Below are 26,937 nucleotides of genomic sequence, written 5' to 3'. Positions count from 1 at the left end.
TTCAACTAACAGAATTTGCTAATGTGTAGGATCTTTAAGGATAATGGCTGGAAATTGGATGCAACTTGTCACATGACCTTTTACTGAAAAAACTAACAAAAATAAACAACTATATAACACTTTGTGGCCTTCAGTTCAAAATGTAGGTATAGAAATGAAGAACAAATCTGGGTACCTGGCGCGATACACTGTAGAAGGACTTAATCCAAGCAGGAGAGCACAGACGCGTTTCTAGGTGGCAACCTCTTTCTCAATGTGGTTAAGGCATTACTGCCTTAAGGTAATGCCTTAATCACATTGAGAAAGAGGTTGCCACCTCGAAACGCATCTGTGCTCTCTGGCTAATAAATATTATCTTTCAATACCACCTGCTTGGATTAAGTCCTTCTACCGTGGATGGCGCCAGGTACCCGGATTTTTTCTTCACTCCTATACCTACAGTCTACATTTCGGCCCGGAGGATCACTAAAGCCGATTACCGGGAGGCAGCACCACTAATACTTATGCTCTATGAGTTGTTGCATCTTTGAAAACACAACAACCAAAGGTGAGCAGTTTATTCAACCTGCATCACTTTTTTACAATACTACTCTATGGGAAGCTCTGCTTATCTTTTTTGTCTATAGCTTCAGTTCAAAATAGCTTTTTTCTATTCTTTTGATGTTTCTCAAATCATCCTAAATTGCTATTGCAATAAAATACTGCACACAAGTTCTTCATTACAGCATGTGACCAAATACTTACTAGGAATACCACTTGCAGTAGTGCTTGTTGGTAAAGCTGAAGTCACACTTGTACTTGATGGAATTGTAGAAGTAGATGTTGGTCTTGTGGTTGTTGTTGTAGATGTAATAGTGCTGGTGTTTGTAACAGGAGCAGTGATTACTGTCTGGTTGGTAGCTAGAGTTGGACTTATAGTTGAAATTGTTGAACTTGTACCAGGAGTGGCAGTGCTCATGCTAGTCACAGGAACTATTGGACCTGTAGTTGGAACTGTTGCATTTGTAACTAGAGTACTGGTGTTTGTAACAGTGGCAGTGATGGGATTGCCAGAAACTGTTGAAGTTTGTGTCTGAACTGTTACATTTACTCCGGAAGTAACAAGGCTGGTGTTAGTAATGGGAGAGGTTATAGTGGTCTGACCGACAGAGACTGTTGGACTTGTAGTCTGAACTGTTACATTTACTCCTGAAGTAACAAGGCTGGTGTTAGTAATGGGAGAGGTAATAGTGGTCTGACCGACAGTGACTGTTGGACTTGTAGTCTGAACTGTTACATTTACTCCTGAAGTAACAAGACTGGTGTTAGTAATGGGAGAGGTGATAGTGGTCTGACCCGATGTTGTTGGACTTGTAGTCTGAACTGTTACATTTACTCCTGAGGTAACAAGACTGGTGTTAGTAATGGGAGAGGTGATAGTGGTCTGACCCGATGTTGTTGGATTTGTAGTCTGAACTGTTACATTTACTCCTGAAGTAACAAGGCTGGTGTTAGTAATGGGAGAGGTGATTGTGGTCTGACCCAACGTTGTTGGACTTGTAGTCTGAACTGTTACATTTACTCCTGAAGTAACAAGACTGGTGTTAGTAATGGGAGAGGTGATAGTGGTCTGACCGACAGTGACTGTTGGACTTGTAGTCTGAACTGTTACATTTACTCCTGAAGTAACAAGACTGGTGTTAGTAATGGGAGAGGTGATTGTGGTCTGACCGACAGTGACTGTTGGACTTGTAGTCTGAACTGTTACATTTACTCCTGAGGTAACAAGACTGGTGTTAGTAATGGGAGAGGTGATAGTGGTCTGACCCGATGTTGTTGGATTTGTAGTCTGAACTGTTACATTTACTCCTGAAGTAACAAGGCTGGTGTTAGTAATGGGAGAGGTGATTGTGGTCTGACCCAATGTTATTGGACTTGTAGTCTGAACTGTTACATTTACTCCTGAAGTAACGAGACTGGTGTTAGTAATGGGAGAGGTGATAGTGGTCTGACCGACAGAGACTGTGGGACTTGTAGGCTGAACTGTTTCATTTACTCCTGACGTGACAAGGCTGGTGTTAGTAATGGGAGAGGTGATAGTGGTCTGACCCAATGTTGTTGGATTTGTAGTCTGAACTGTTACATTTACTCCTGAAGTAACAAGGCTGGTGTTAGTAATGGGAGAGGTGATAGTGGTCTGACCGACAGAGACTGTTGGACTTGTAGACTGAACTGTTACGTTTACTCCTGAAGTAACTAGACTGGTGTTAGTAATGGAAGAGGTGATAGTGGTCTGACCCGATGTTGTTGGATTTGTAGTCTGAACTGTTACATTTACTCCTGAAGTAACAAGGCTGGTGTTAGTAATGGGAGAGGTGATTGTGGTCTGACCCAATGTTGTTGGACTTGTAGTCTGAACTGTTACATTTACTCCTGAAGTAACAAGACTGGTGTTAGTAATGGGAGAGGTGATAGTGGTCTGACCGACAGAAACTGCGGGACTTGTAGGCTGAACTGTTTCATTTACTCCTGACGTAACAAGGCTGGTGTTAGTAATGGGAGAGGTGATAGTGGTCTGACCCGATGTTGTTGGATTTGTAGTCTGAACTGTGACATTTACTCCTGAAGTAACAAGGCTGGTGTTAGTAATGGGAGAGGTGATAGTGGTCTGACCGACAGAGACTGTTGGACTTGTAGACTGAACTGTTACGTTTACTCCTGAAGTAACCAGACTGGTGTTAGTAATGGGAGAGGTGATAGTGGTCTGACCGACAGTGACTGTTGGACTTGTAGTCTGAACTGTTACATTTACTCCTGAAGTAACAAGGCTGGTGTTAGTAATGGGAGAGGTAATAGTGGTCTGACCGACAGTGACTGTTGGACTTGTAGTCTGAACTGTTACATTTACTCCTGAGGTAACAAGACTGGTGTTAGTAATGGGAGAGGTGATAGTGGTCTGACCCGATGTTGTTGGATTTGTAGTCTGAACTGTTACATTTACTCCTGAAGTAACAAGGCTGGTGTTAGTAATGGGAGAGGTGATTGTGGTCTGACCCAATGTTGTTGGACTTGTAGTCTGAACTGTTACATTTACTCCTGAAGTAACAAGGCTGGTGTTAGTAATGGGAGAGGTGATAGTGGTCTGACCACCAGAGACTGTTGGACTTGTAGTCTGAACTGTTACATTTACTCCTGAAGTAACAAGGCTGGTGTTAGTAATGGGAGAGGTGATAGTGGTCTGACCGACAGAGACTGTTGGACTTGTAGACTGAACTGTTACATTTACTCCTGAAGTAACTAGACTGGTGTTAGTAATGGGAGATGTGATAGTGGTCTGACCCGATGTTGTTGGATTTGTAGTCTGAACTGTTACATTTACTTCTGAAGTAACAAGACTGGTGTTAGTAATGGGAGAGGTGATAGTGGTCTGACCACCAGAGACTGTTGGACTTGTAGTCTGAACTGTTACATTTACTCCTGAAGTAACCAGACTGGTGTTAGTAATGGGAGAGGTTATAGTGGTCTGACCCGATGTTGTTGGACTTGTAGCAAGGGCTGTTGCATTTGTACCAGGAGCAACAATACTTGTGTTAGTGATAGGAACTCGAGTGATGATGGTCGACTCATTGACAGATGCTGTTGGACTTGTAACATTTATACCAGGAGTGACGTTGCTAGTGTTTGTAACTGTTATAGGAGTAGTGATCATAGTCTGACTGACAGTGGTTTCATTTGCAGTTGGTGTTGTTACAGTGTATGTTGCTGTTTCATTACTCTTTGAAGTTGTCGCTGGAAATTCAGTCGTGGTTTTGATTGCTAAAAAATAAAATTCCCAAAAATTTGTTATGTCGTATATGCATTAATAAACAGATATAGTATCTGGCATACATTTAGGACTATGTTAAAGGTGATGATACTTAAGCCACAAGTACTTACCAATACATTCATGCTTGCCATCACCTTCAAATCCAGGCATACAATCACAGGAGTAGTTCCCAGGTAAGTTAGTGCAAGTGGCATTTGCAGCACATGGACTAGTTATATTAACAGTACATTCATCAATATCTAAAAGATATAAACATTAGCATGGTATTTAGATGGCAATGGTACAAAATGCCTCTTAGTATCATATGCTTTTTTTCTATTAGTCTGATGTAGTGTTGCGTTTTTTCTAGTAAATAATGTTTTATAAATATAGTTTGACACAGTGTTTAACATTTTAGCTTGAACAAATTCCGTTGTTAATCATTTATTTTATATAAGTATTTTTATAATCTTTTTATTAAATTCATTTTTTACAATCCCTTTCTTAGAGCACCTAGGCCCTGATAGAACATCTGTAACAGGACTTCCACCTACCACGTGTTATTGATAATTCTGTTGTGTCTTTAATGGTTGGACGGACCTTTCTGTTCCCTCAGGCACCAGGGTTGGGTATGTCTGTTATTTCTGCACCCCATTAAGTACCCCTCTAAATAATATTTACTCTTATGAATGTAGAAAACATAAACATTGTCAAAATTGCTATATATGCCTTGTAATGTGTATCTGGAAGCTGGAAGGTTAATATGTAATACATTTGTAAAAAATAAATAAAATAAATTAGACTGTACCATCACACTTAGACTTGTCCTGTTCATTCACTTTGTAGCCTTCGTTGCAACTGCAAAAGTGTCCACCCAGGAAACTGGTGCAGTTATGTTCACAATATGTTGTATTTAACTTGCATTCATCAATGACTAAAAATAAATAAATTGATAAATACGACAGTCATTGCATTCTCACAGCATTAGGTAAGATGTTGTTGCTAAACGTGTCATTACTTTTTTAGGGCAGAATTGAAAAAGAAATACTTGTGTATTCAATATAAACTTATATTTAATTATTGACATATTTTTTATTATCAAATAAACATTATTCCTATGTACAAACAGAGATAGAGTCTGGCACTGCCAGATGTGTATAAAGGCCACTATGGATAGTAGAAGTGAAGAGTTGTGGCTTGTGAAGGTAGGTGGTGCTCTGACTCAATATAACACAGTTCCAAAGAGTACAATCCAGAAAAGGAATAAATGAAAGTCGGCAACTCACCGGTCTTCTAAACTTCTTTATTAAAGGGGTACTCCGGTGAAAACCTTTTTTCTTTTAAATCAACTGGTGGCAGAAAGTTAAACATATTTGTAAATTACTTCTATTAAAAAATCTTAATCCTTCCTGTACTTATTAGCTGCTGAATACTACAGAGGGAATTCTTTTCTTTTTGGAATGCTCTCTGATGACATCATGACCACAGTTCTCTCTGCTGATGTTATTATAATAACGCTTTATTTATTGTTGTCCTTAGTGGGATTTGAACCCAAGTCCCCAGCACTGTAAGGCAGAAGTGCTAACCACTGAGCCACCATGCTGCCCTTAGCATACATCTGCTATGCATGGTTGCTAAAATGGACAGAGATGTCAGCAGAGAGCACTGTGTTCGTGATGTCATCAGTGTTCCAAAAATAAAGGAATTTCCTCTGTAGCATTCAGCAGCTAATAAGTACTGGAAGGATTAAGATTTTTTAATAGAAGTAATTTACAAATATGTTGAACTTTCTGCCACCAGTTGATTTAAAAGAAAAAAGGTTTTCACCGGAGTACCCGTTTAAGTACTCACATCAATGGTTACAGGAGAGGGATGATAGATGGGGGAACAGCAGGCAACGGTAGCCGTTTCGCACAGGTTAGTGCTTCATCTGATAGGCCAGATGAACACTAACCTGTGCGAAATGGCCACCGTTGCCTGCTGTTCCCCCGTCTATCATCCCTCTCCTGTAACCATTGATATGAGTACTTAATAAAGAAGTTTAAAAGACCGTTGAGTTGCCGACTTTCATTAATTCCTTTTCTGGATTGTACAAATAAACATTATGCTGTATTGTTGCTTACCTGTACAGTTGACACCATCACCGGTATAGTTTGCCAAGCAAAAGCACTGATAAGTTCCGGCCACATTAGAGCATCGGGCATTATCTGAGCAGTTATTCAGTGAAGAATTATTGCACTCATTAATATCTGACAAAAGAAATCAAATAAGATATTGCAGGAATTACAATAGTGACTTGTATCTCTAGTTCTATGTTATCAATGATAATATCAGAGAATAAATACAAGACACAGGGAAATACCATATATGATTTCTTTACACATTACACAGTGCAACATATTTCAATATACATTTATTATGTATGTTTCTGCTTTAGGGTTGATTCACACATGAAAGTTTCATTGCAGAAAGTTGTGTGAGCAAAAAACGGTTTGATTTATCTGAATGGGTTTGTTTATTCTGCAAGCACATACATGATTGCAAACCTCATTCAAATAACTGGGCTAGAAGATTTGTTTAAAATCATAAAACACGCAACTTTTTAGGGAGTCTTCAGTAAAAAAAAATATATATAGGTACAATAAATCCCTGTTTGCAGTCTGATACTATTTTGAAGAGGTAGTCCTGTGAAAAACTTTTCTTTTTCATATCAATTGGCTCCAGAAGGTTATAAAGATTTGTAAATTACTTCTACTAAAAAAAATCTTAATCCTACCAGTACTTATCAGCTTCTGAAGTTGAGTTGTTCTTTTCTGCCTTACAACAGTGTTCTCTGCTGACACCTCTGTCTGTCTCAGGAACTGTCCAGAGCAGGAGAGGTTTGCTATGGGGAGGTGTCAGCAGAGAGCACTGTTGTCAGACAGAAAAGAACAACTCAACTTCAGCAACTGATAAGTACCAGAAGGATTAAGATTTTTAATAGAATAGAATTTAATTTACAAATCTGTTTAACTTTCTGGAGCCAGTTGATTTGACAAAAAATAGTTTTTCACTGGAATACCCCTTCAAAGTGGTTCTCCGGTAAAGCATAGGTAAGGGGATCAGTGCCTGATCGCCAGAACGCAATCTCCACAATGGGGTGCCGGCTTTCAGAGAGAATGCGTGTTGCAAATGGCATGCTCTCAATTCATTTCTATGGGAATGTAGGAGATGCGGTTCTGAATGAATGAAGCACTGTACTAAAAAAAATGTAGCGCATACTGTCTGTAGCATGTGCCCTCGCTGAGAGCAAGAACCAGGTTCTGGAAATTAGTTCTTGCATATAGCTAATTAAAGCTGTGCTGGATCTGTCTTGTGATGGATACAAATAATGCATGAATAAAAAAGCAGTCCACTGAAGTCGCCTTCATTTTGCTGGAAGGAATAACCCCCCATACTGATAGAAACTTCAATGCAACCACTAGTAGAGTCTGGAAAGCAAATGTGAAAAACTTTAATTGTGCTTGTCATTTGCAAAAACTTTTGATAAAATGTAGATAATATTATTATATGTATATTTGTTACATACATTGGTTACAAAATGTGCACATTTTGGGGGGAAAGAGTCCCTGCAGCTATTGCCTGTGTGTCTCTGTGAGAAGACCAAATACAGGAAGTGTGGGTGAGACAAGCAGGGCTCTGTGCAGGCTCCTGGCTTGTCAATCAGCCTGATGTGTGAGCCAGAGCATGTCACAGAGCCTCACCAACAGAGCCCTGCTTGTCCTCAGTGTACAGAGCCCTGCTTGTCCTTAGTTTACAGGGCCCTGTTTGTCCTCAGTGTACAGGGCCCTGCTTGTCCTCAGTGTACAGGGCCCTGCTTGTCCTCAGTGCACAGAGCCCTTCTTGTCCTCAGGGTACAGAGCCCTACTTGTCCTCAGTGCACAGAGCCCTGCTTGTCCTCAGAGCACAGAGCCCTGCTTGTCCTCAGTGCACAGAGCCCTGCTTTTCCTTAGTGTACAGAGCTCTGCTTGTCCTCAGTGTACAGAGCCCTGCTTGTCCTCAGTGCACAGAGCCCTGCTTGTTCTCAGTGCACAGAGCCCTGCTTGTCCTCAGTGTACAGAGCCCTGCTTGTCCTCAGTGTACAGAGCCCTGCTTGTCCTCGGTGTACAGAGCCCTGCTTGTCCTCAGTGTACAGAGCCCTGCTTGTCCTCAGTGCACAGAGCCCTGCTTGTCCTCAGTGTACAGAGCCCTGCTTGTGCTCAGTGTACAGAGCCCTGCTTGTCCTAATTGTACAGAGACCTGCTTGTTCTCAGTACACAGAACCCTGCCTGTCCACCCTCACTTCCTGTATTTTGACTCCTCATAGAGACACACACATGCAATAGCTCTAGGGACAAAAATATACACATTTTTTAACTAAGTTATATTACAAGTGCAGTGGTCCTTCAAGTTACAATATTAATTGGTTCTAGGTTCTTGGTGTCCAAAGGAACAGCTAACCCTTGCACAGATAAAGAGTAGTACAGAACATGTACAGTATATGTTACCTATAGATCCTGTAAATACAGACAGATGTACTTACCAATGCAGCTGCTATTGACCTCTGTGTACCCTGACAGGCAAATACATTCAAAGCTGCCAAATGTATTTATACACTCTCTTGCTGGTTCTGAGCAATACTCTGGACGGTCACATTCTACATCATCTGTTAAAAAATAATAATCATCAATAAATAAATAATTATATGGGGAAATTATTATTCATTATGTGCCATGTTTATGTTCTCTTATGTGCATGTTTGGTGCATGGCGGGCACATGCCATTTACTATAAATGTATACTAGCTGGACAACACTTTTGTGACATGTTCATGTTCGGAAGTTTGGTTTTTGGAAAGGAGGCGTGGTTGGTGGAATGTATGTTTTTTCGATAAATTTAATAATGAAAAAGGCTTATTTCTGGCACAAATTTCAACACAAACTACACAAAAAAAGCATAAATTACTGTACATTTTGCATTTGAACACGGATTTATTAACCAATGTGTTCCAAGATAGTAAATACAGCAAAAAATGCACGTCAAACAGATACAGTAATAACAATGCACATGCTGTAAACATATTGGGGGAGATTAGTCAAAAACTGTCCAGAGGAAAACTTTGGCAGTTGCCCATAGCAACCAATTAGCTTGCTTCTTTCATTTTTAAGAAGGCCTCTGCAAAATGAAAGAAGCAATCTGATTGGTTGCTATGGGCAACTGGGCAACTTTTCCTTTGCACAGGTTTTGATAAATCTCCCCCATTCAGATTTGCGGCATCAAGCTTACTGCAACAGGGATGTGGGGCTTTGCTATGCCCAACCCATATAAAAATCTATCATTGCCCCCCTGCTGTATTGTTGTAAGAAGCATGATTGCAAAGTGGTAACTGGGAAACATTTGTATTCCTGCTACGACCAATGCCGGGGCTCAGTGCATCACATTGCCGCTCAGCCTATCGCAGGCCGTGGATGCGTTGACCATGGACAACGTGGAATATGACACCACCGGACAACTGGAGCGCAATACAGGGACACCAAGGAAGTGGGTTTAGGTAAGTCCCCTTATCCTTTTTTATATTCTGGGTGCCTTTGCATAATGGCTTTATATTTTTCTATATGATATATCTCCTTGAATTGTAGTTTTGCAGATACTTGTAGTTTTGGACATAATTACAATGTTATGGGATATATTACTTTAGCCATTACACTCTACTTACCCACACAAGTGTCATTTACAAGGATGAATCCAATATTGCAAGAGCATTCATAGCTACCATTTGTGTTCTTACAGGTTGCATTTTCTCCACAAATAGAGACATTTACAGAACACTCATCGATATCTGCAAAATTGAATAAAGAAAATGACATTTTTAGTAAGGGCTGGTCACATACCATATGTGTAGACTGTGTATCATCGTTATACAGATGTAGCCATGGTTATCTTGTTTGCATTCTATTGCACCAGATATTGTTCTTTTATTATTATATATTTTTATAGCATCCTTGGTAATCAGTAATTAAGAAGTAATGTTCAACTTAAGTTTTTTCAATTTGTTAGGATAATATATCTTAAAGGGGTACTCCGGCCCTGAAACATCTTATCCCCTATTCCTTACCCCGCAATCTTGCATTCGGCACCCACCTCCTTTAGCTGAACGCCGCCCTGCGGCCGAATGCAAGATTGCGGGGGTCCCCAGCTGCAGGACCCCCGCGGTCAGACATCTTATCCCCTATCCTTTGGATAGGGGATAAGATGTCTTAGGGCCGGAGTACCCTTTTAATGCTGGCTACTTCTGTATGTAGGGATACTGTCAAAAAGGTAATATATACTAATCTGTTTAGACTGGTATATGTTGTTGTCATGGGATATAAAAGCATAGACAACCATGTTTTTGTGTCTTGCTGACATAAACAGACTAAATGTAGTCACAAGTAGACTATGTTTGGTCTTTTGAACTCTATGGGCATACCGCAGGCATGCCATGGTACATGCTGAAAACATAATGGACCTCATTTACTAAAAGTGTCAGGTTTTTACTAGTGGGAAAAGTTGCAGTATTCCTCACTATTCACTATTGGGAAAAGTCGGGAACATTTTCTGACCAGCTTTTTCTAGTTCGATATTTCCAGCCATTTATCCACAGGATTTTCTGTGAATTCAATAGTAAATTGGTGGGGTTGTGAAACCACGCCTTTTTTTGGGCTGGCCATGCCCCCTTTATGGCAGGCCATGCCCCTTTTTGGTTTTTTACTGTGTAATATCGGGTTTGTCGGATTTACCAGGCGCACAATGTCACACACTGGCGCAGACTGGCGCAGACATGTCTCAGACACACTGCGCCAAAATAACCAGACAAAAACTGGTTGGTTTCAGCTCAGTAAATGAGGCCCAATGTCTATTGAGATGTGAGATAAGTAAGGTACCATTCTTTATACATACTCACCACTACATTCAGACCCATTGCCAGAGTATCCATTCCTGCATGTACAGATATAGGAGCCTTCAGTGTTGATACAGTTTGCCCATAAACTGCAGTCATTTGTAGTTGAACACTCATCAATATCTGTACAGTTTTCACCTCCATATCCTTGGAGACAATCACAGTTGTATGAACCAGGGGTGTTGGTACAGGTTGATAGTAAAGGGCAGGAGGTAGAATTCAGGCATTCATCTATATCTGTAATATAAAGTATAAAAGCCGGATTAGCAAACATAACTATGTTGTTTTTTTTGTTGTTGTGGTTGTTTGTTTGTTTTTTGCAACAAAGCCTATTGGTTGTTACCATAACTCATAACTTTACTACAATAATGCTGAAACAGCTAAGAAGATGTCGTACTTCTCATTTAATCCAAGCAATAATCATTCCAATTGTAATTGACAAAAAGTAAATATTATGTGGATCTTTTATTTAATTTTTCAAGAGTGATGAACCATAAAGCTATTTTTTATTCAGACCAGCAATCTATTCAACAAGATAAAATTCTGCAGGGCAAAGGCTTATGGGGCACCATGGCCCAGATTTATTAAACTGTGCGAGAGAAAAAAATAGAGTGATTTTCCAGCAGCAACCAATCACAGCTCAGGTTTCACTTTACCACAGCTCGTTAGCTGAGCTGTGATTGGTTGCTGAGGGGAAATCACTCTATTATTTTTCACACACAGTTTGATAAATCTGGGCCCGTATGTCTAAAGCTCTTCCTCTCACATAAGGTCTTTCCACAGAGTGCTGTTGCACCACCTTTCTGCTTACACGTCTGGTCAGATCTTCCCTTCTTGCCCAGCAAGAAGAGCTATGGCTGTCATGGCACACAGTGCTACAAACGTTACTGATGCCATTACTGCTCCACTATCACTGCCTTTACTGCTCTGTCTTTGGCCACCATCATGTCACTCTAGTACAAGAGCATTATTATTGAAAGAGGTAGAACCACCCTCTTACATTTTCAAGTATGTTGTCATTATGAGCACAATAAGCATCATAATATATATATATATATATATATATATATATATATATATATATATATATCAAGGTAGGAATCTTTAAAAGTTTAGTATTTGGTTTAGAAAACCTTCCCCCATTGAAGACCATCATCAACCTGAGCAGAACGGTTACAAAGAGTATATTTAGCTCTGGAGGACTCTACATGTCTACTGATCCATTCAACAAGAACAGTATAATTTCTCATTTCCCCTGCAGTGATGCTGTAGGAAAACTGTATACAGTGGTCCCTCAAGTTACAATATTAATTGGTTCCAGGATGACCATTGTATGTTGAAACCATTGTATGTTGAGACCATAACTCTATGGAAACCTGGTAATTGATTCTGAAGCCACCAAAATGTCATCCAAAAATAGGAAAAAAGTGAAGATTAAGCAAAAATAAGTAGATAACTAATATAGATAAAGCAATTCCTTACATATTAAAGGGGTACTCTGGTGCAAAACTTTTTTTTTTTTTTTAAATCAACTGGTGCCAGAAAGTTAAAGGGGTATTCCAGGCCAAAACTTTTTTTTATATATCAACTGGCTCCGGAAAGTTAAACAGATTTGTAAATTACTTCTATTAAAAAATCTTAATCCTTTCAATAGTTATTAGCTTCTGAATTTGAGTTGCTGTTTTCTGTCTAACTGCTCTCTGATAACTCACGTCCCGGGAGCTGTGCAGTTCCTATGGGGATATTCTCCCATCATGCACAGCTCCCGGGACGTGACATCATCATTGAGCAGTTAGACAGAAAACTTCAGAAGCTAATGACTATTGGAAGGATTAAGATTTTTTTAATAGAAGTAATTTACAAATCTGTTTAACTTTCCGGAGCCAGTTGATAGATATTAAAAAAAGTTTTGGCCTGGAATACCCCTTTAAACAGATTTGTAAATTACTTCTATTAAAAAAATTTAATCCTTCCTTTACTTATTAGCTGCTGAATACTACAGCGGAAATTATTTTCTTTTTGAAACACAGAGCTTTCTGCTGACATCACGAGCACAGTGCTCTCTGCTGACATCTCTGTCCCTTTTATGAACTGTCCAGAACAGCATATGTTTGCTATGGGGATTTCCTTTTACCCTGGACAGTTCCTAAAATGGACATAGATGTCAGCAGAGAGCACTGTGCTCATGATGTCAGCAGACAGCTCTGTGTTTCAAATGGAAAACAATTTCCACTGTAGTATTCAGCAGCTAATAAGTACTGGAAGGATTAAGATTTACAAAGAAGTAATTTACAAATCTGCTTAACTTTCTGCCACCAGTTGATTAAAAAAAAAAGTTTTTCACCGGAGTACCCCTTTAAAGTAAGAAATAGCTGCTGGCAGCTGTAAATCACTGTCTATGTCAGTGTTTCCCAACCAGGGTGCCTCCAGCTGTTGCAAAACTACAACTCCCAGCATGCCCGGACAGCCGTTGGCTGTCCGGGCATGCTGGGAGTTGTAGTTTTGCAACAGCTGGAGACACCCTGGTTGGGAAACAAGGGTTTATGTAGAGAACAGGAGCTTCTTCAGGGTCCTATACAGTACACACAGTGTCCCAAATGGAGCCGCCCTTACTTGGTGTCAAATTGAGCAGCTAACCTGGCACAGGTAAGGAGTAGTACAGAACTTGTAATTCCTCCCTGTACTGAAGGGGGCGCTACCAGACAGCCAGACAGTAATACAGGTGATTTACCAGTAAAATGCCCATTCTGATTGGTCAGTTCTTCCAGTTGTGACACGTTTCAAAGATCTGGACTGTCTATAGCATTGTATGTTGAGTTTGGTTTCAAGTTACAATGGTCCAGAAAAAAACATTGTATGTTGAAACTATTGTATGTTGAGGCCACTGTAAGTTGAGGGATCACTATACTTGCTGCTGTGTTCCCCACAGATTACAGCTGATCTATGGTGGACCCAGTAACACTACAACCCGTGGTCAGCTTATCAACAGGGGCCTTGTTGGACGGAAAATTCATTGTCCAAAATAGGAATCTTCTTTTTCAAAATTGGTTAGGATTTTAGATAAGAACCACATGTCACCAAACTTAAAGGGAAAAGAAATTCTCAGGTGTCTGGATGTCAGGTGTCAGGGAAGGATATCCGGTCGTATGTTTTGGTATGCTTAGAAGACTTTACATTTTATAAATAGGTAATGTTGGGGAATTGCAATGAAATAGCAGTTTTCTGTTATCTCGTTGAATCTTACCTGAACAGTGTACTCCATCGTATCCCGGCAGACACTGGCATGTAAAGTTTCCCCCCGTATTGAGACAGATTGATTGATTGGGACAGTTGGATGCGTTACCAGCACATTCATTGATATCTGTTAGAGATATACTTATTAGGTAAGTGAATAATATAGTCTATGTACATTAGGACAGATAGATAAAAAGACAGATAATCCAGTATATAAACAGAGCATAATTGATACATGGAATTTGGTATGATACAAGTTTTGCTAATACAATATTACAGGGTGATTTTTTTTTTAACAGGCCTTACCAGTACAGAGTAAGAAGGGATCCCCCTCATATCCAGGAGCACATTCACAGGTATAATTTCCAGGAATGTTTGAACAGATGGTATTGTTAGCACATTGGTTGTGACCATTGAGACACTCATCAATGTCTGGAGAAGAGAAGACATAATATTTTTATCTGGAACAAAATACTTCTAAAACAGAACTTCTTGTGTTTTATCCATTTACTAACCTACCAGCACTTGATATTTTTATTTCCATATGTGTGGTACTACCATAACTCCTAAGCAGTACACCCATTGCCTTGGAGTCATGCTTTCTATATTTAATCCATCTTACTGTATGTTAATGTCACCTGCACCTCAGAAACATCTCCAGAATCAATTCCTTTTCTTGCTATTGAAAAAGCTGAAACTCTTATTTTTGTTTTGCTTCATTCTTGCCTTGACAACTTAAACTTTTTTTTTTTTAACTGTGTTATTAGTCAAATTGTCGCACATGTGAACGGTGGAATAAACCTTAGGCCTCCTGACTTTGTTGTGACCAGGAACGTGTTGTTTACCTTTTGCTGGATTAGCAACCGGATTGGTCTCTTTCACGGGGAATGGCATCCTGTGCTGGTCTTTTTCTACGTGATTGTCACTTTTTTTTATTTGGTCATCTCTTCTATAAACTCTCCTCTCTCCAATGTATTCTGAATGCAGCAGTTGCTAGTCTGATTGCCCATTCAGCTCAGAATACAATTTAAACTCTACTATCTGACACACAAAGCTCTCCACAGTGCTGCACCTCCCTACATCTCCTCCCTAAGCTTTACCTACCAATCCTACTTGGGCTCTATGGGGGAGATTTATCAAATTTATCAAAGTTCCAAGTTGCCCATAGCTACCAATCAGATCACTTTTTTTCATTATTAACAAGGCCTCTGCAAAATGAAAGAAGCGATCTGATTGGTTGCTATGGGCAACTCAGCAAATGTTCCTCTGCACAGGTTTTGATAAATCTCCCCTTATATTATTCTTATACACTGCTCAAATAAATGTGTGTGAACCTGCTTTCATCTGTGAAGAGCACAGGGCGTCAGTGGCGAATTTGCCAATCTTGGTGTTCTCTGGCAAATGCCAAACGTCCTGCACGTTTTGTCTCAAAACTATAGCCTTATAGATTGTTAGCTTCTAGGACAAAGCCCTTACTCTTCTTGTTTTAATTGACAATTGCAATGCAGATATATCATGTCTGATTTTTGCCCCTGAATTGTAAAGTGCTGTGGAATATGTTGGGGCTGTATAAATAAATATTACTATTATTATTATTATTATTTTATTACTCCTGTTAGTTAAGCATTCTTAATGCTTTAAGATATTTTGCTTGTGATGATAATAATAACAACCATATGAAACAATGTTGTATTAACAGGTAGAATAGAGTACGGTGCATTACCGACACACAGAGAGCTATTGGTTGCATCCACTTCATAGCCTGTGTTGCAGCTGCAGTTGTATCCACCCAGATAATTATTACAGATTTGCTGACAAGTTGATATATTAAGATAACATTCATCGATATCTAGAAATAGATAAGACAAAAGTACAATAATGTCATTGTTTTAAACAGCAAATTCCTTAACCCTCTTAACATGTCTCTAATGTATTGCAGCCATTTATAGTTGAATATAAAACAGACAATGTCACTATGTGATGATATCCCTTATCCATAATACAGTACATACTGTTGTTCTACCCTAACCAATACGCTCAATGTGATTTAAACATGACTTCATGATCATTTGGATTGAATCTCCAGGTCAATAATCATTAAAGGGGTATTCCACTGGAAAACATTTTCTTTTAAATTAACTGTTGCCAGAAAGATAAACAAATTTGTATATTACTTCTATAAAAAGAATCCCAATCCTTCCAGTACTTATCAGCTGTTGTATAATACACAGGAAGTTATTTTCTTTTTGGATTTCCTTTCTGCCTGACCACAAGTGCTCTCTGCTGACACCTCTGTTAATTTCAGGAACTGTCCAGAGTAGGAGCAAATCCCCATAGCAAACCTCTCTTGCTCTGGACAGTTCCTGACATACACAGAGGTGTCAGCAGAGAGCACTTGTAGAAAGGAAATTAAAAAAGAAAATAACTTCCTGTGGAGCATAAAGCAGCTGATAAGTACTGGAAGGATTGGGATTTTTTAATAGAGGTAATTTACAAATCTGTTTAACTTTCTGGCACCAGTTGATTTAAAAGAAAATGTTTTCAAGTGGAGTACCCCTATAAATGTGTACAGTTACTGACAGCATCTCTTGAAAGAAAAGAAAAAAAGGAGCAGTGGCCTCTTTTGACTTGGCTGGTATTGCAGCCCACCCACATTGAAGTGAACATGGCAGGTGCTTTTTTGTAATCCTATAAAAACCCTTTAAGGCTTTGTTTACAGGGGCTGATTTTATTGCGAACTTGCAGCGTGCTTCCCGCTGCGATTTAGAAAAAGGATTGGCCCTCTGCTGCAGATTTTTGGCAGCGGCCTATTGAAGTATGTTCCACAGCGGTCAATTGAAGGATGTTCCACAGCGGAAATTCTGCTGCCAAAAATCTGCCCCGTAGAGCCCACCATCACAATAAAATCCAGCCCTGTGTACGAGACCTTAAATTCTAGTTCATCTAACAGCATAAAGGGGTAACTCTGGTCGAAAACAGTTTTTATTTTTTATTAACTGGTGCCAGAAAATGAAACAGATTTGTAAATGATTTATTTTTAAAAATCTTAATCCTTCCAGTACTTATCAACTGCTTTATACTACAGAGGAAGTTGAGTTATTTGCTATTGTTCTTTTCTGCCTGACCACAGTGCTCTCTACTGACACCTCCATGTCCATGTCAGGAACTGTCCAGAGCAGGTTATGTTTGATACAGCTGAACAGAGGTGTCAGCAGAGAGCACTGTAGTCAGACAGAAAATAAATTAAAAAAGAGAGAACTTCCTGTGGAACATACAGCAGCTGATAAGTACTGGAAGGGTTAAGATTTTAAATAGAAGTCATTCACAAGTTTATCTTTCTGACACCAGTTGTTTAAAAAATAAAAAACTGTTCTCTACCAGAGTACCCCTTTAAACTCTTGTCATTAAAGGAGCTGTCTCATTTAGAAGCCAGTTTCCTATACTATGTTAGAGAATACTAAGTCAACAGAGTGGGATCCTCTGTTCAGGGCCTTCATCTCTAGGCCAGAATGAAAAGCATGCTGAAGGCCTCTTGTTTTGGTGGACCTTTCCTGTAATTGGGTAGATACATCCGTTGTGGATTTTTAAACTGTTAACTTTAATGGGTCAGCGGAAAATTCGGAAATCTGACACAATTTCAGATTTTCTGTGGACCCATAGAAGGCAATAGTATAAAAATCTGCAACCCACAGCGGATTAGTTACGTCTAAACAAACCTTAACACAGACAACCCATTGATCAGTATAAAAATTATTTAATATTTAATTTCCTCTGTGGTGGCGCTTAAGGGAAATTACACATTTACTGATGAGTTTCCCCAACAGATAACACCTTTGCCATTGCTAGCAGTGGGACTCCCAGTAGTCAGTTTGTGCTCAAGCTAAACTTGTAACAAGTAGGGATTGTCCAAAGTCCAAATTGGTGAACATCTTTACTTCCTACTGTCTCCTTAGAAACAGATTACACGATGCTAGACAGGATTCTATGTAATTTACTAAGTTAAAGTGGCCCAGGGTATGCTATCACTTTATGATTATGACAGGTCTGACCACTGGAATCCCCACTGATCCAGAGAATAAAGAGACCCAAGCGCTGCTGTTGCACTGTATTCCTTTAATTCTAAGCCTCGGCAAGGTCCCAGACTCCCACTGATCATAAAGTAATGGCCTATCCTATCCAGAATTATTATTGTATGTATTTATGCATAACAAGTAAGTTAAAGTCTTTACCCACCCGTGCATGTCATTCCATCTCCAGTTAGATGAGCAGGGCATGAACCACAAGTGAATCCTGTCTCAGGTGCTATCTTATCTACACACGAACTGTTGTCATAACATTTGTTTTCTGCACAAGCATTAAAGTTCTCTTCACAGAACATTCCAGTCCATGCCTCAGAACAGTTACATCCTGCTACCTGTATTGTAAGACAGAGAGATAACATCACTTATGTAAACTGTAATTGTGTATTTCATTGTTGTGAAATATGGCAGATATAATTCCATATGATGTCTTACCATGAAGGTTATGGTCTCATTTCCTAGACTAGTGACAGTATCATACAGACAGATGCCATCATTGGTACAATTGCAGAGCACCAGAGTTAGAATCACTTCAGTAGAAACTTTAGAATCATTGGCTGCTATTGTGACTTGAATAGGTGCTGAACTGGTGGGATACCATACCAACACCCCATCAGCTGTTCAGAAGAAAGAAAAAGGAGAATAAAGCACATTTACAAGGAAAACAAATGAAATATTTTGTGTGATATGAGAGGGGATAGCATATAGCAAAATAATGATAATAATAGGTTTAATTGTATACTTGTCTGCACAGGACATCAGTAAATACATAACCATTAGGGCTACCTGACAGATATTAACCTGTTATATTGATGTCAGTGGAGTTTGTCTCCAGAGAGAAGATGACGGTGTCATTGTTATCATCCGTTGCTTCGTAATAAACAGTTATCGGCTCAAAAAGCTTGGTGTTGATGGTGGTGGGTCCGGTTACATTTGGAGGAAAGTTATCTGTAGAGAGAAGTTGTACCATTTATTACCTAAATGTATAGATTTGGACTATAATGTGTTGATGATTTATATGTATTTGTAATAAAATAGACTTGGTAGGAAGGATCAGTAAGAAAAGAAGTCAGCCTGTCTCTGTTGTATATTCTTGGAATTAAGTAAATATTAAATTAAAATATAACACTAAGTATGACCACCCATAAAGTAGAGGGTAATGGGTATTTCTTACTCATTGTGCTCCGCTGTTCATTGGCTGAGTTAAGACCGTTCAGTGTGGCCACTCCTAGAGCGTTATTTCCAGTGCTCAGGATATCAAAAATACATTCATCATTTCCTTGACAAGTTTCATTTGTTTTCTTGATGATTTCAGGGTCAGTGGTCAAGAGCAGCTCATCATAAAACTTTGGCACAAATGTGTTATCGTTGTAGGTGTACCAGGATTCCCCAATTGTTTCGTTGTAGATGAAGATGCTATCCAAAGGTGTGGTTTTCCCTGTAAAATATAGTAATTCATTAACAAGGACTGCAGAACTTTTTGATCATACTTTTTTAGTTCTATATTACTAGAATTAGAAAAAACTTGTGATAGATTCGGAATGCTAAATCTTTCATGTCTGCTTAAATACTATGAAACCTGCCTGAGATGATATGATGTTGTGATCCAGCAGTGCTCGGCCATTGCGAAATGAGGTAAGAATAGCAGAAGAAAAATGACTGCATGTTTCGTTTTTCTCTCTCACCACTACCGCTAAAAAAAACAATGGGGCCCGATGGACCCCATTATAGTCAATGGGATCCATTGGGACCCATTGTTGCCCATTGTTCCCCGTCCTAATAATGGCCATTAAAGGAAAAAAGTTACATTTGGGGTCCAACTGCTGGGACCTGCTTGGATCTCCATACATTCAGACATCTGTGGATAAAGGATAAGTTTTAAAGTACTGGAGTATCTCTTTAAGCCCCAACATACTGTATGCAGCTATGTAATTCATAGTTACATACACTCTCCAAAGGATGCTAAAAGAATACAGTATGATTCTTTGCTGGATGCTTCTGTACCAAATAGCAAAGTTTACCATGGGCGTCTGCAGAAATATTTCCATGGGGGGGCTCATTTTAATGTCATCTATGCTCCAACTCTTCTTGACAATACCATGAAGGGGAAGGGCATAGTCAATATCACAAAACAAAGGCATGCAAAAGGATGAGAAATTTTCTGATTTGAGTGTTGAAGTTTCTAGTATGTTTCATGCAGTCTTCAAACTCTATCATGTCATAACTAGTAGAAAAAAAATTAATGGACATCTGGGGAAAAGGAGGAGGTATAGAATTATGTGAGTAACCAGAGCCAGCACTGTCTGCCAGCTCTCAGCAAGTCAGCTACTTATCAAAAAAAAAGTAGAACAGGTGAATTAATTCACCTAACTTACTAATATTTCAGGGAAACATTTTGATAAATTCAAATAACCACTTACATGTCATTCCAATTTCGAATATCAGGGATTCATTGGGAAGTTTTACCCCATTGAATTCTAGTTTGGTTCCATTTGCTGCCATCAGGTCATCCGTCTTATCGTCATTAAAGATTCCTGGGAAAGCATTTATAATAAAGTTATAACCCAAAATAAAATCTAATTCAGCGACTACAGAGACTTGATAATTTAGCATTTTCTTACAAAATGTATAATATGACCCCTCTAAAATTAACATGGAATTTGTAGTGCAGTTTTTGATGCTGATTTTGCTGTTTTTTAAAGTGGCTTTTCACGCAGTTTAAAAGCTCCCATTGAATTTCATGCGCAACTGCACTGAAGAGTGATATATTTCATATTTTCTTTCAGCATATTCTTTGTAACCTAATTCGTTTGGAATACCATGTAATTTTTTTTAACGTTTCCCAATTAAATCAACGGTAGATGCAGCTTTCAATGTGGTTTTTGTGCATGTGTACATGTCCTTGAATTTATAGTCAGTACACGACAGAGTGCAAGGCAAATCTGGACAAAATGTAAATACACTTTAGCAATTGAAAAACTGGAAAAAGATCTTACCCAGGAGGCCTTCAGTTTTATTCTTGTAGATAACATCAAACATTGTGACAAAGCTCAAAGCTCCCTCACTAGCAGAAACCGTGATTGAGATCCCACCATCAAATGAGGCTTGTATTTCTTGTTTATCGGTCGTCTCCAGTGTGACTTTACTTACATATGTAGCATTGTCTTAAAAGAAGTAAAGTAGGATTTATTAATCATGTATATTCACAAAAAACTGCAGTTCAGTACCAAACATAAACTATGCACAGATGGGTTATTATACTTTGAAGTCATTTATCAGACCTAAGTATTCTTTAATATGTTTTAACCAAATCTTGTTTCAAAAGATACGTACAGTATATAATAACAAGAATGTTTGATTCAAGTCAAAAACTATATTCAAAAGCCTGTTTTTTCCCCAGCCCTTAAAAGTATAGACTATCCTTAGTGTAGAGTATCAATATGAGATTGGTGGGGTTTGACTTCCAGGACATCTGAGATCAGCTGTTTTAGTGCTGTCGCCTCTTCAGCTGCAAACCTGTTTATACTTACAAAAGCTGTACTATCTGTAACAGCAGTGCAGGGTACTGCAGTGTTGTCTCATTTAAGAGAAAAGGACAACACTACCTTATTTGCATTACTAGTACAAACAGTACTTTATTTCCTAATAAATATAAAAGAACTTTATAAGTCTGAATGGACTATGCTGAAGAAAGGCCATCAATTTTAAAGGCTGGGTGACCTCACTATAATGTGTATATCTTGAAGAATATATGTTGTTGTTTTTTTTTTTTTTTTTTTTACAATTTTTTAATCTAATAAAGCAATTTGTACTATTTGGACAAAAAAAAACAGAATCTATTGGACAAAAAAAGAAAAGAAAGTTGCAGTCTATTTAAATGACATGTAATGAAAAAGGTTATCTTACCTGGTAAAGTAAAATCAGTGCCATTGAGTCTCACTATAGTTGAATTCTCTCCCTGAAGTATCCACTCAACCTAAATAAAAGACCAGTTACCGAAATGTTATAGGGTGATACATTGTCAAATGTTTAGTTTGTTTTCAGTCAACTGTGTGCAACATAGAACATGCAAACACTGCACAAATGGAAACATCTGAAAAGTTAACATTACCGTTGTCTCATTTTGAATGATCGCAGCCAGTCCTACAAAGTTGGTTGCCTGTGTGCCATTGCCTGCCCTAGCAGTACGCCCTTGAAGCCTGAAGATAACTGTGTCATTCTCATCTTTGACATTAGACAAAATGAACTCTCCCAAGCCATTGAAAGTATATTTTACTTCATCTAGTGTGTTGATGTGGGGGTCTCCAAACAGAAAGCCTATAAAATAATTTGTTATCAGGTATTCAGTTGTTTTATTTATTTATTTATTGATTTGTGCTATTTGAAGTTTCAAAACTAAACAGATTTATAGTAGGGTTGCTGTGTGCAACTAATGCATACCAAATCTTGGTGGAACATATCCAAAACAGTAATCATAAGGTCTTCTTTGCCGGTACAAGGAACATAAAGAAGAAGAGCCTGAGTACTTGCAGCAATTATTGTAGGGATCAACTTCATATCCTGTTAGGACAAGAGATATGTAAGCATGTAAATGTACTGAAAATGTAAAAAAAATATATAATGTGCCAAATAGCAAAGAAATAACCAGCTGTCATTACAATTCAATGATCTGATAAAAAAAACAATACAGTATAACTTTATTTTTTGTGTGTAAATAGTTACTTAAATTAAAAGATCATATTAATTTCCATTGAAAATGACAGTATTATTACTTGTGTATAGGTCCCTTTGCCTCTGTAATTGTGATTGATAGTAGCTGTTATAATAGGTATAGTAGTTATAAGGGTTCCACCATCTCAACCAGCTGTTTTCATACTCCCATGGGGTTGGAAGGTATCTTTCTTTCTCTCCATAGGACAAACTGCCCCAATAGTTGTAGTAACATCTCGTGCCTCCTCCATACCATGATGAAAATGCAGTCTGAAAAGTGTTATAGGAACTATACCAATCTGAGAAGGCAAAATAAAATCAATAATTTAGTGGAGCATGAATATGTATCTTTATTGCAACTGTATTTTCTACAATTAAAGAGGACCTTTCAATTGTTCTACCATATCTGATTTAGAAAACACTCCCTAAAATAACAAACCTAGAGCATCCTTTGCATCTGCATAGTGCTGTTCCTCTGTTAGGCTGGGTTCCCATATGTCCGGCATAGGTGAACTCAGCCTAGATCCCGATGCAACTGATGCCCCAACTGATGACAAATTCTCATCAGTTTTATGGCATCCAGCGTCCATTGTTTCTGGACAGCAAGCTAAGTTCTCCTGTCCGGTGCCCTCTGGCATGTCCAACCATCCGGCATCAAAATTCAGACGCTGGATGATTGTAAGCGGTCAAATGAATGGGATGAGTTCTAGCATCAGTTTCACTTAGATGCACGCCGAAGAGAAACTATGCCGGACACCAGATATACAGTATGTGAACCCAGCCTTACTTCTTCTGGAAGTAGTTAACAGCTGCTACTTATGGATGGTGCTGAATGTCCAGCATGCTCCACTCTATTAACCCCTTAAGGATCGTTTTTTTTTTCCGTTTTTGCATTTTCGTTTTTTGCTCCTTGCCTTTAAAAATCATAACTCTTTCAATTTTGCACCTAAAAATCCATATGATTGCTTATTTTTTGCGCCACCAATTCTACTTTGTAATGACGTCAGTCATTTTGCCCAAAAATCTACGGTGAAATGGAAAAAAAATCATTGTGCGACAAAATTGAAAAAAAAAAACGCCATTTTGTAACTTTTGGGGGCTTCCGTTTCTACATAGTACATTTTTCGGTAAAAATGACACCTTATCTTTTTTCTGTAGGTCCATACAATTAAAATGATACCCTACTTATATAGGTTTGATTTTGTCGTACTTCTGGAAAAAATCATAACTACATGCAGGAAAATTAATACGTTTAAAATTGTCACCCCTATAACTTTTTTATTTTTCCATGTATGGGGCGGTATGAGGGCTCATTTTTTGCGCCGTGATCTGAAGTTTTTAACGGTACCATTTTTGCATTGATAGGACTTATTGATCGCTTTTTATTTATTTTTAAATTATATAAAAAGTGACCAAAAATGCACTATTTTGGAATTTGGAATTTTTTTGCGCGTACGCCATTGACCGAGCGGTTTAGTTAATGATATATTTTTATAATTCGGACATTTCCGCACGCGGTGATACCATATATATGTTTATTTTCATTTTTATTTACACTGTGTTTTTTTTTTATGGGAAAAGGGGGGTGATTCAAACTTTTAATAGGGGAGGGTTTAAATGATATTCATTCACTTTCTTTTTCACTTTTTTTTGCAGTGTTATAGCTCCCATAGGGACCTATAACACTGCACACACTGATCTTTATCATTGATCACTGGTTTCTCATAGGAAACCAGTGATCGATGATTTTGCCGCTTGACTGCTCATGCCTGGATCTCAGGCACTGAGCAGTCATTCGGCGATCGGACCACGAGGAGGCAGGTAGGGGCCCTCCCGCTGTCCTGTAAGCTGTTCAGGATGCCGCGATTTTGCCGCGGCTATCCTGAACAGCCCACAGAGTTAACCGGCAGCTTTTACTATTAGCGGCGGGTCCCGGCTTCACTATGACGCCGGGCCCGCCGTGATATGATGCGGGGTTACCGTGTAACCCCGCGTTATGTCACGGGAGCAGGACCAAGGACGTACCTGTACGTCCTTGGTCCTTAAGGGGTTAAGGAGCATTTACAATATATATGTGTGTGTATATATATATATATATATAAATGCCAAGTGACATCAGTTTTTTCTAACCAGTGCGTCACCAGCTGTTGCAAAACGACAACTCACAGTTGTCGTTTTGCATCAGCTGTAGGAACACTGGTTGGAAAACCCTGGATTGTCATGGCTTGTAAAAATGTTGCAATTATACAGAGGGCTGGAACATTTTATGAAAGCCATAAACCTTTAAAGAAATATATTTTTGTCTTGATGTGAAAGACAAAGTATAACATTAGAAGGGATAAGTTCAATACTTGGTCAATTCATAGTAAAAAAAAATAATAATAATATATTATATAAATTTAATTTGTAATATTGCAACTGACCTGTATTTTTCTGTTGAAAGCCATAATACCAAAGGCGATTTGCTGATGTATATGAAGAATCAAATACAGCCTGCCAATACGAGCAAGGACATGGGCGGGAGTAATATATCCAGTATTCAAATGAGGATCTGTCCTCATAATACCAGTTTAAACATTTCTGTCTGGGGGTCGTTGTACCAGGACTGTTATATTCCAGACGATAAGCCCAATAGCCTTTTTTTTCTGCCATAAGAAAGGAAAAAAATGTAAATATATTTTTGGATAGAGTTATACATGGAGACAGCAGGATAGCTACTGTAGCCTTTTAATTTAAATTCTTTGGTCATTTATACTGTAAAGTGTACATGCTAAGGATATGGTAATCCATTACTCTGGTCCACTGTATGAAACTGTACTGTACACTGTGTATCGACCTTATTCAACCATAGAAGATATGTATCAAGAGGAGAATGCTACTTAGATGTCATGAAGTATGGCAACATTTCATTCCTTATTAATTCTGATGAAATATATATAATAAAAAAAAACTAGAGAGACACAGAGTTACAGTATAAGCCCATATGTTTCTTTGAGTGCCCGATTCCAGATCCATGTGATATGGATCCTATATACAAGCACATGCATGAGGCCTGCCTTTGAAAAGATCCTTCTCGACAAAGACTGTATACATCTAGCGTAAAGGCGATGTCCCATACTTAAAATGACAGAAAAACATATCCCCTATCCACAGGATAGTGAATAAGTTTTAGATTGCGCGGGGTCCAGCCATGCCCCCTCCGTATACCTCTGTGGGAGAGCCGTTCTGCTATCTTTGGGCTCTCCTATAGAGATATATATGGGTGGGGGTCATGACGCGCTGCTCCCGGAGAGAGCTGGGGCTCTGTACAGGAGATCGCGGGGGACCTCCTGTTGGACCCCCTGCGATCTAAAACTTAACCCCTATCCTGCAGATAGGAGATACGTTTTTCTGCAATTTTAAGTATGAGACATCTCCTATAACAGGAATCAGATAATGTATATATATTTTTTAGATAAATAAATAGACAGTACTTACTTGTATTTTGCCCAATGTATTGATCTGGAGTATATCTTTTCTGGATATCCCAAGAAGAGTCAGTTTGTGGGTCATTATATGATGGGAAATTAACAGCAGGATAAGAGTTTGTAGGTTCTCCACTAAAAAACATGAAACAACAGAGATCTAGTGATGTACCTAGTAATGTGACACTTTATGATAACTGCACATCCTGTCTGTGCTATACAAGAAATGACACATACTGAAATGTATGTCATGTAATCACCTTACTATTGGAGTCAAACACTATAACAAACCCCCTTCTTATGTAATCCCCTAATAACTGGGGTGATACACTGTAACAAACACTGAGGGACATCAGGGGAGTGGTGCTGGCTGTGAGTGTGTGGTTCGGATGCTGGTTGGCTTAGTTGCGGTGGGCAGAGCAGCCCCCCACCCTCAAGAGGGCGCTCTAGATGGCTGCCTATTTTGCCTATAGGCAGTTTGACTTGTGAGCGTGTGATGTGTACAATGTGTATAAGTACACATAAGTAGCCAGCGCATATTTGATGCACAGGATTTGATGCTGCAGATTTTATGCTGCAGAGTTTCAGTAAACTACATGACTGAACACAGCTTCAAATCTGCAGCTTCAAATCCTGCTCATCAAACACGTGCAAGATACTTTATGTGTCAACAGACCCTTTTTGCAATATTTTAAATGTTTTGGCTGCT

The 26,937-nt window shown here is 38.8% G+C and overlaps 2 protein-coding genes across 2 annotated transcripts in view; both read right to left on the bottom strand.

The window, feature by feature from the left end:
• Nucleotides 1-1,277, bottom strand: part of MUC4 (mucin 4, cell surface associated) — a 65,610-nt gene extending 64,333 nt beyond the window's left edge. The window contains exon 1 of the mRNA XM_056565502.1: nt 745-1,277. Within this exon, the coding sequence (XP_056421477.1) occupies nt 745-958 (214 nt within the window). The 5' untranslated portion in view covers nt 959-1,277. The remainder of the gene's footprint in view (nt 1-744) is intronic.
• Nucleotides 973-18,501, bottom strand: LOC130361007 (mucin-2-like). Its single transcript, XM_056563565.1, has 12 exons — nt 18,209-18,501; nt 15,699-15,824; nt 14,282-14,407; nt 13,986-14,102; nt 10,745-10,978; nt 9,518-9,640; nt 8,346-8,468; nt 5,908-6,033; nt 4,593-4,718; nt 3,916-4,044; nt 1,091-3,795; nt 973-981 (listed from the first exon to the last, which is right to left on the bottom strand). The coding sequence occupies exons 1-12, from the start codon at nt 18,414-18,416 to the stop codon at nt 973-975; spliced, it is 4,152 nt and encodes a 1,383-aa protein (XP_056419540.1). The 5' UTR covers nt 18,417-18,501.
• Nucleotides 18,502-26,937: the final 8,436 nt, after the last annotated feature.

This window comes from Hyla sarda, chromosome 3 (genome assembly GCF_029499605.1).
Source record: "Hyla sarda isolate aHylSar1 chromosome 3, aHylSar1.hap1, whole genome shotgun sequence".
NCBI lineage: Eukaryota > Metazoa > Chordata > Amphibia > Anura > Hylidae > Hyla > Hyla sarda.
This window is presented reverse-complemented; position numbering and strand designations above follow the sequence as displayed.